Genomic DNA, 10633 nt, shown 5'->3' on the forward strand with positions numbered 1-10633 from the left:
CAGGCAGAAGCTGGCCAAGGCCTCCATTGTGCCATCCCACAAAGAAACCTTTCCCTCTAGGGTTCCCCGTTCAGTCTAAACAACTGGTTTGCATCTTTGGTTTAGGGGAACTGTCAGCAGGCAAGTCAGTTCAGGGTAGTCACTGACACAGGTTCCTCCTCTTCACAAGCATGGATGACATCCCTAAGGTGTTCTGTGCGAGATGTTCGGGAGCTGGGTCACCCCTGCTGTCCCATAGTCGCAGCTCGGTAAGGTGTGATCTTGGGTTCAGGATTCAGTGTGGTTTCAAAATTGGCCTTAGGGTATGACTGTGGGCTCCTCGCAGGCAGAGAGACCCACCATCTGTACTGTCACTGAGTTTCTCCAATTCAGTGTGGTACCCTGGGACTAGGGACACAGTGCTGACACAATGCTAATCTTGCTTTTGCTGAGTCTGCAAGTAAATCAACCACTTTGATTCATTTGGGCTCATTGTCTTCTTACCCGCCAAATTGATGAATATATGACAAGCCAAAATAACAACTGCACCGGTGATCCTTGTGGCCCCGTTAGCCACCATAGGGCTGCTTAGGGACTGCCTGAGCTCTTGACACACTGTGATATTGAGTTGTGTGGTGCTGACTGACTGGAATAGACTTATTCTTCATGGCATCACACACATCAAACAAGTTTTCAGCACATAGTACTGACATAGGGTTGGCCTTGTCACACCTCGGTTATTTACAAATCGGCTTCAGAATCAATGCCGTGTCTGATGCCAGCTACACCGCTATTTAACTTACATATTTACATGAAATCACCTTCTGAAGTCAAATGCATTTAAAAAGGTAGACTGATATTCCTACTTGAAATTCCAAAGCAGTTATCACATACTAGAGATGTAGTTGTAAAGAAAAATGGAATGAAAATATTTGAAATTTTAAAGGGATTAAGGAAAGATAACCAGTAAATTTATCTGCAATGTAATGCCTGCATCTTGTTATTTCATTTATTCTTCATAGCAAGCATTTAGTGTAAATATTCTAATTTCACTTTAAAAATGGGGAAACTGTCCCACAGGATGTAAGTATCTTGCCCACCATCTCAAGGCCAGTGTGTAAGAGGCAGGATGGAATCCCATGGCTATGTCATGCCATCGCGTGTAAGGAGACAGTGTAGGTAGGATCCAAGTAATTTTGCTTCAGCAAGTTGCCCTAGTTGCTTTCCCCTTTCTTCCACCTAGGCCCTAGTTCTTTCATCCAGCTCGATAGCCCGGGGAATTCTCACATATTTTGTGGAAAATAGGATATCCTAACAAAGGATGCAGATAAAGAGATACGTAGGGGAAGGAATAGAAGGAAGAGGCAGGGGGCTTCCGTGGCCTCTACGGGCATGCCACTCTCCATGTGTTCAGCTAGGCAAGAAGCTCTCTGAACCCTGTCCTTTTGGGTTTTGATGGAGGTTTTCATCCTATAGGCATGACTGACTAAACTGTTGGCCCGCCATTGGTAATCAACTTAACCTTCAGCCCCTCTCCCTGTCCTGAACGTTGGGGATGTGGCTGAAAAGTCCCAACCCTCTAATCCGCCATCCTAGAGCTACCTAGGAGCTGCCAGCAAATGGTCAACTCACTAGCATACAAAAAGACATCACTATGTGGAGATTCCAAAACCTGTAGGAGTTGTATGACAGTAAGCAGGGTCCAGGACCAAATATATATATTCACAATATCACACATGTGCATACCAGCTCAATCAGAATGCAGAGTTGCAAAAATGATACTATATTTTATTCAGACAGAGTCGCATTCACCCAGGCTGGAGCTGCAGTGGCGTGAACATGACTACCTACATCCTCGACCTCCTTGGCTCAAGGGATCCTCCCACCTCAGCCTCCAGAGTAGCTGGGACTACACCTACATACATATGTGCATATATTCATGCATTCATTCATCTATTTTTGTAGAGAGGGGGTTTTGCCATGTTGCCCAAGCATGTCTTAATCTCCCAAGCTCAAGCAATCTTCCTGCCTCAGCATCCCAATGTGCTTGGATTACAGGAATGAGCCACTGCACCCGGCCAAAATGTTCAATACTGTCTAATATGTGAGAATAAATGAACAACAGGTGTGTGATACTTCTTTGGAGAAAACTGGAAAACTTTATTGAGATTTTTAAAAGTCAAATATCTCGGATAAATCCAGTTTGCATTCTTTCGGTTGTCTTTGTTTAAAGCTGTGGTTTCCCTTCCCCTGCGACAGAAACATAACAGGAGGGAACATTACCAGAAGAACTCTATTCAGATGAAATTAAAGGTATGCAAAGGACACCAAAGGTTTAGTTTCATACAATGGACTAAAACCAGAATCCGAAGAGTCTCCCTGTGGCTAAGATTCAACTAGACCTCTGTAGAGACTTTGAGGATACACTTCTAAACATACACATTAGCAACATTTTTAAAACACACCCTGCTTTTTGTGCTAGAAGGAAACCAAAAGACAGTCTGAGGACAGATCACATTAAATCAAGTGAACCTATTAGAAGGGGCTTAAAGTAGATGACAAACAATGTGTAGAGTTTTACTGAAAATACAACCAGAACACAAAAAAACCTAAGAAACAGAAGGAATTTCTGAAAAAATTCCTCCAGAAAAAATGCATAATTTAATGTTTTGGCTTGACAGTATGGTCTGAATGTCCAATAGGTTCCTGCAGACAGTCTGAAAGCTATCTTTTGAGGAAACTGTTAATGTCACATTAGGAAATACATAAGTGAAATGAATAGAAAGGCCAGTATTGCATTTGTTTTTTCTCTATTGTGAAGAAGTGCTATGATATTGCTTTGAGCTAGTTTACCCTTCTTTGTTCTTTTTTAACATACACTAACCATTTGCATCCAGTTTTCACCTATAGTCCTCATGTCAATATGAATAATGACACTTTTTCCACTGGAAAGTATTCCCATTTGTATAATTAATTAAATGGTCATATAAGTTTTAACGTATCACGATCATGATTGATATTAAAATGTGAAAGAGTTATACATCATAACCAGTGTGGGGAAAAAAAAATGGAGAGGGAAATGAAAACAGAGAGTAAGACATCTGGAAAAGCTAAATATTTGCTTCTAAAAGTAACTGTTTTTGAGGGACGACTAGCAAATTTCACAAGTTCATGCACAGTCTTTGTGGTGTTCAGATATTTAGTTATTGCAGGGATATATTAAATAATGTAGGCATCCCTAGTGTGTCAACCATTTCATCCATACTCTGAAAATATTGTGTTTAAGAATGTATTATTAATTTCAATTATGTATTATTCACTTTCAATTATGCCCTACATTCAATATCTGGGTCTTGTTCATATTCCGTGTTGTGCTTTTTCCATTTTCTTCAAGATTGTTTCATCTGCTGGATGCTGTCTTCCTAGCTATTTCTCAAAAGAACGATCTATTAAATGTATTACTTTTCAATTAGTTTTCCCTTTGTTAATGATTCATACCTTTCATGTACTGCCTGTTTCCCTTTCCCTTAAGTTTATTCTGTGACTCTTTTATTATTTTTTATGTCTCAGTATTATTTTCTTGTATCATGTAATTTGTTATCTATTTTAATAAGATATGCATTTAACGGTATGACTGTCCTAAGAATACAACTGAGGCTTGTTCAGTAGGCTCCTGGAAATCGTCTACACACTATCTATTAATGTAAATAGTCTAATGGAGTGGTTCACCAGTGTGGAGTAAATCATTTAGATAATTTCTCCCCTAAAAATGCAGTGCATCCTTTAAATTCAGAAGTTCTTCTAATTAAGTCAGCAATTTGAAAAACGTGTAAAAGATACTTATGTGGACTACTCAGGACTTAGTACGTTATAGTCTTTGAACTTTAAATCATATCATCTGATGACTCAAGGCAGAAACCTGTAATATATAACCTCTGATATGGTTAGAGGTTACCGTATGTGTCTTCAATCTAATTACACACAGTAGCTCATGAAGATTGACAGGAGGGCAGGGAGCATGCTTAGCACAGGTATCTTTCAACCACTTTGAGCATCACTGACCTACATGCAGGCTCCCTACTTCATGGGCCACAAAACCTTGACTGTCTCTTTCCATTCTATTATTCAGTCATTCAAGGCTTCACTGTGGGAAGACTTTAAAACACAAATCATTGGGTCCAGCGAGGGAGGTGGTTCACACCTGTAATCCCAGCATTTTGGGAGGCCGAGGCAGGTGGATCACTTGAGGTCAGGAGTTCGAGCCCAGATTGGCCAACATGGTGAGCCCCTGTTTCTACCAAAAATACAAAAATTAGTTGGGCATGGTGGCATGCACCTGTAATCCCAAATACACGTGAGGCTGAGGCATGAGAATCGCTTAAACCCGGGAGGCGGGGGTCACAGGGAACCAAGATCGGACCACTGCACTCCATCCTGGGGCGGCCGAGCGAGACCTCATCCGAAACAAAACAAAACAAAACAAAACAAAACAAAAGCAAAAATAAAAATAAAACAATCATTGTTTAAGAGTCTGAGAGAATTCAGGATTTGACAAAATTCAAGAACACTCATGAAGGTCTCCTTACGGAAAAACAAACATCAAGCAGAGTGCCCGCTTGTTTTCTTAGAAGCAATGAAATCTCAACTCAGATATTACAATTGGACTGCAGCTGATCGTTATGATAAACAAATCATGAAAATCCGAGTATCTTTGCATTCTCTCCAACAGAACCAGAGCATGTAGAAATCAGCACTGAAGTGGATTTTAATCTATCTGATGTGCATTCACTACTTTCAATAAAAGCAAAAATGGGTGTAGGATTTATGTGATTTGTCCAGAAGCTCACAAATTATGTTAAGAGCTGGTACGAGAATCTCCTTCAGGGATCAGCATATTTCATACAAAGTGGTATTACAAGTGCATTATGTTTTTGTGAAAAGCAGAAATCACAAAATAATCTGAAAATTGTTAGCTGTTGGTTATACTCAGAAGTAAGAAAATGCTTTGCTATTTGATGATTCAATATGGCTTTGACCCAATTTGTGTCTGTATCTGATAGTGTTTCAGTTTTGCAGTCAGGCTTCTAGGGTCTGAATTACCTTCCAAAGAAAGTCTGCATTTGAACTCTATTTTTAAAGGGGCAGTAAGATTCTCTCCTTTTATTATCAAAAGTATAATATTATGGAATACAGACAGCACATAATTTTGAATCTTAATGGGTAACATACCTCCTTCTGGCATTTTAAATTGCTCTGATTTTGGCAGAATCTTCCCCTGGACATCAGAACCATCTCCGCATTCATCCCCAGTCTTTGACTGAGACAGCTTCTGGAGATCAACTTCCAGGTCGGGCACTGAAAAATACCAAAAGGATGTCGACTGGAGCAGCCAAACAGGAGTGATAAATAAGGAACTGATCCTTTTCTTTTCCTTGGTGTTATGCAATAAAAGCCTATAAGCTACTGTGGTAATAAATGTGAAGCAAAGATGTCCCACGTTTGTTTTCCTGTATTATGATACCTTATCTTAAATGACAATCTGAGGATAAGTCTCAGCACACCTACCTTGCCCATACTTTACCATTGTGTATTATAAACACACAGCTACCTAGGAAAACAGGACAGCCTCACGGATAGCATTTTAATCGTAACTTCAATGTAATCTTCTGAAGGATTAGATCAATGCATCGGTGAGCCTATGACAAATCTTATGGTCCTGACACTCATCCCCTGTTGAGGTATCTTGAAAATGTTGGGGTTAAACTTTATTAAAGTAATTCTTAGATCCAAAGGCCCCTATATGTGACTTTCCATACATGAATGTCATTAAGAAAAAAAGTACGAAATATAACAGCAAAACCACTGTCTTCCAGTGGGAGTACGGGAACTGAAGTGCAAAGAAATTAATGAGCATTGTTGACAGTCATATTCTGGAAACCCCTTAACAGGGAATTGCTAAAATAATCCATGGCCCAAATTCTGTCTCTGATTAGTTTGAAAATGCTATCCGTTGAGAAAACAATTTCTGTTTCATGATAATCTTATCGTACTTGGAGCTTTCTAATTATAAAAATATTGAAACAACTTTTCAAAGCCCCCTCCATATCCTACTAATAAAGTTACCTGTACGCCAACATCCTGAGTTATCCACCTTTTACCAAACATACTGTCAAAAATATACATCAAAGGAAACAGTGGCTGTCATTCATTGACCTCTTTTCTGGAGTTGCTATCCTGCTTCACTGAACTGCGTTTTGTCCTGAGCCAATATCGAAGCACCTTATAGTACAGACACATTTGAGTATTAAGCATTTTTGAGCAAAATATCATTCACATTTTCTAAAATAGATGGTAGGAAGAATGCATACCTTGGAACAAAATACGAATTCCTTCTCCATGCGTCAAGTTTTCTTGGTAAGTCTCTATCTCTGAGCCTCAGTTTTCTTATTTATTTATTTTTATGTTTTGAGACGGAGTCTCGCTGTGTCACCAAGGCTGGAGTGCAGTGGTGTGATCTCGGCTCACTGCAACCTCTGCCGCACGGGCTCAAGAAATTCTCCTGCCTCAGCCTACTTAGTAGCTGAGATTACAGGTGTGTGCCACCACGCCCAACGAGTTCGTATATTTTTATAGAGACAGGATTTCACCATATTGGCCACGGTGGTCTCGAACTCCTGACCTCAAGTGATCCGCCCACCTCGGCCTCCCAAAGTGCAGGGATAACAGGGGTGAGGCACCACGCCCGGCCTCCGTTTTCTTATTTATAGAATGAGGCTAAGATTCCTTTGCAAATGGGCTTTATTTGGGGTGTTATATGGTAGGGTGACTTGGCACTCCACATGCTATCAAAGGGTGCTTACAACACTGTGAACACCATGGCTGAGAAGATCTCACTGCAACGTCCTAAGAATATCAAGTTAAACTGGTGAAATAATGTACATTTTTATACAACCAATTACATGGTTTCGTCTGATTTAGGAACGACTATATTTTCAAGCATACAAAATGCATCTCAAAGAAAAAGAGAAGATTCATCATATCCAGGGACTGCAGGAAGCTGCAAACTATACCCATCACATTTCCAGCCTCTTGCAAAACTCTCAGCAAATGTTTGAGATCCTTTCCTGTTGTTTTCTTTCGTCCTGTCACTGGTCATGGCATAAGGCGTCATGCACACACAGGCCTCCTCCCCCCATAGACATTCTTTCTTTCCCTTCCCAGCACCTTGAATCTCAGCTGCACCCTGATCTTCTTCTCTCTTCTGACCAGGTGTATGATCCTGACTTTCAGTTGGTGGTCCTTCTTGTTGAGGCTCTGGCACACTGGGCTCCTGGGACAAGGGCGGGGACATGGTGTGTGCATGTGCAGATAAAAAATTCTTCTTATCAATGCATGTCAATAACATGAATATACAGATTACACAGATACTTCTGATCATATGCATGTTTAAAGACATGCTCCAACACTATCCCAAAACTATTCCACATACTTATTCTTCATTAAGTTACTCTTCCCATAGAGAGGTTACTCTGAGACCGTTACCCTCAATGGCGTTGGAAGCCATTTTAATTCATGTGGGGTTGAATGGGTGTAACGTGCTATGAATAAGCATGAGGAGGAAATCACCAGTCAAATCGAGGAACACAAGTTCACACATCCAGGCGAAAACAGTGTGTAGTCCTCTTGGGTTACTCTTTCCTTCATGAGATGCCATGATCATTTTTTATCAACATGGGAGACCTTTATCAGTGTATCTATACTAGTTCAACAATAACTACCACACAAAAAAACTTCTGCTATTGGAAAAAATCGAACGTTAAGTTACTCACAGGCATAGGCCCAACCAGCTGAGCAAGTCGTAAACATCGTCTTGGTCTATATCTTCTTCCTCGCCAACTCATATTTCAGTCTGCAAACAGAACAGTGTGCACTTTGCGGAGGCTGAGGAGGATGGATCACCTGAGGTCAGGAGTTCGAGGCCAGCTTGGCCAAAATGGTGAAACCCCGTCTCTACTAAAAATACAAAAACTTAGCCGGGTGTGGTGGTGAGTGCCTTAATCCCAGCTAGTCGGGAGGTTGAGGCAGGAGAACCGCTTGAACCCGGGGGCGAATGCTGCAGCCAGCCGAGATCACGCCATTGCACTCCAGCCTGGGCAACAAGAGCAAAACTCCATCTCAAAAAAACCAAACCAAACCAAACCAAAACCCAGAATACCGTGACTGGAAAAATGCATGTGAGTGGATACTACATTTGAGCACTTCCATGGCCAAATGCTAACTTGCAATTTTTAAAAATTTGGTAAGACATTGAAAGGTAAGTCAGAGGGCATGTATAAGTGCGTATGCCTTCTGAATCGAATACTTGCACAGCCACTTATGTTCGTCAAGCTAGCTGAGCAATGCCTTAGGGCTTACGGCAAGAGACGCACGGTATTTCCAATGAGGTTTGGTTTCACAATTGGACTCTCCATCGCGAGACATTTAGGAAAATACAGCTTGAGAATTAAAATTAAAGTGCCCATGGCTTTTGTCACACACCCTTTGCTAGGGCCATTTCCCCCCAACATCGAGTTTTGTTGGAATGCATAGCCCCTCCCACCCATTCGAACTTCCAAGATGGAGCTGAGAAGTTGCCACATAGCACTGGGCAGTCCTCACCGGGCGGGCACCTCTGCGGTTCATTATACAAACCTCGGGGTGGCGGTCACCAGTCCGGAGTGTTCCCAATTTCCAGGCCCCTTCCTTACCGCCCACGACATTCCAGGCCTGATGCCCCTTGAGGAGTCTGGAATTTGTCCTCTGTTGGAAGTTTCAGGCGTTTCTGGGACTGGAATACCACCAACAGCACCCCAGCATCGCCCCAGCTTCACCTAACCCCCGTCCCATTCCGAGGCCCTGCTTCTTCCTTCGTTCTGACCCCGACAAGACAAGAAGGCCCATAGCTGCGGGGCCGCACGAGAAGGACGACGACATCAAGCCCCTTCTCACTCGGAGTCACCAATCATGCGCCCCGACCCTCTGGAAGCCCGCTGGCTCCTCCGCACTCTCACTCACGCTTCAACTCCCAGCTGGAGCGACCTGTGGACCTACTGGCTGCGTCTCAGCAGGGGAGAAAGAATCCAGACCTCAGGGACCCGAGCTGCAGGATCACAGCTCCCCGGCGTTCACCATACGCGAAGGGCCAATGGGAAGACGCCCAATGAATATGCGCACTAAGGAGGCACCAAAGGAGCATGCGCAGTGAGGTCCCCTCTTGCCTTAAGAGCCGCACTGCGCTTCCTTGTCTCCCCATGCCCTGTCCTCTGCTCCTTCCAAGGTCCCCACTAAGGACTTTGGAATCCATCCTCTCTGTGTCGTATTTTTTATGCCTCTGAGACTGAAATACTGCAAATAATGTCACCCTTCAACTCATTCCCTGTTCATCTGACCCTCCTCCCCACTATGCCCTTACTTCCTCCCCTGCCCAGGACCCCACAACAGCAAGGCCATGGTGATGTGGCTGCCTTTTAGTAGAAGGATGAGGATCTATATGAGGCCATGGACCGAGTGGTCCAACCTACGGGAAGCCCTTCTGCTTTCCCTCCCACTCACTGACACTTCAACTTCTGGGAGGACTGCTCTGCTGACCTACCAGCTGTGTCATAGTTGGCAAGAAAGAAGTCATGACGTTTCCTTCCACAGCTCTGCAGGGATAGAAGACAGACAGCAAGTCACATGGGCAGCAGGAACTTGCTTAGCAAGGGGCATGCCCACTGAGTCTGCCACTTGCAGGGTCGACCACGGTTTTCCTGCTGTTCTCATACCCGCATCCACAGGGTGTTTGTAGTGGAAAGAAAGGCACTTAAGAGAGCATTTGTTTTTCTTTGATCAAACCATCTCATGCATTGAGAAACGTTGGGAACACACAGTCCTATGTCACCCTTAATGGAGGATGTGTCTCAGAAAAGCCTGTTGTGAAAGAAAGAAACTATTTTTATATCTTTATTTATCAATGCTTTTTATTTTTTTTTCTCAGACAGGGTGTGGCTTTCTCTCCCAGGCTGGAGGGCAGTGAGATGACAATACCTCACTGAATCTGGAGTCTGGATCTCTTGGGCTCAAATAATCCTCATACTGAAGCCTCTCAAATGGATGGTACTACAGGTGCGAACACCACACCTGAGCAATTAATTTATTTTTTAGAACATTGTCTCAGTCTGATGCCACGCTGGTCTTGAAGTTTTGGGCTCAAGCGATCATCCCACCTTGACCAATTTTTACACATGCTTTGATTAATCCCTTTTTTCCTCTGGTTCTCGGTTTTCTGCCATGCTTCTAATGAATGGAATGGAATAAACTCTTCTGCAGACTAAATATATTCACACACGCTTAATTTTGGTTTTTTTTTTTTGGGGGGGGGTGTGTTATTGCACATTTAAATCTCTGGGCTAGTGACTGATTTGCCTGAATATACCTGTAGGCCATTCAGATCGTGTATTTTGATTCAGAAATATATGTACATATTGATGACAGGATCTAGGCGCAGTCTCCTGTGACATGATGCAAAGCAGTGGTGACTAACTGGATCATATACTGTACTCTCCAAATATCAACTAAATAGCCTGTTCATAAGACAGGGCTGACATTATTTGCATAGTGCTGTAAGGGAGAGCAC

General features: G+C 42.7%; 1 protein-coding gene across 3 annotated transcripts; it reads right to left on the bottom strand.

Annotated features, from left to right (window-relative positions):
• Positions 1-2118: 2118 nt before the first annotated feature.
• On the bottom strand, positions 2119-9141 carry LOC114669729 (X antigen family member 5). Of its 3 annotated transcripts, none has more exons than XM_028841956.2 (5): positions 9034-9141; positions 7809-7888; positions 7204-7309; positions 5209-5334; positions 2119-2229 (listed from the first exon to the last, which is right to left on the bottom strand). In XM_028841956.2, exons 2-5 carry the CDS (start codon positions 7878-7880, stop codon positions 2207-2209), a joined length of 327 nt encoding a protein of 108 aa, XP_028697789.1. In that variant the 5' UTR covers positions 7881-7888; positions 9034-9141; the 3' UTR covers positions 2119-2206. The 3 variants fall into 3 exon arrangements, 2 of the variants coding, with proteins under 2 accessions (XP_028697789.1, XP_028697790.1); XM_028841957.2 differs by having other exon boundaries at positions 9070-9140; XR_013412855.1 differs by lacking the exons at positions 2119-2229; positions 7204-7309; positions 7809-7888; positions 9034-9141 and adding an exon at positions 6103-6136 and having other exon boundaries at positions 5207-5334.
• Between the last annotated feature and the right edge of the window lie 1492 nt (positions 9142-10633).

Source organism: Macaca mulatta, chromosome X (genome assembly GCF_049350105.2).
Source record: "Macaca mulatta isolate MMU2019108-1 chromosome X, T2T-MMU8v2.0, whole genome shotgun sequence".
Classification (NCBI taxonomy): Eukaryota; Metazoa; Chordata; class Mammalia; order Primates; family Cercopithecidae; genus Macaca; species Macaca mulatta.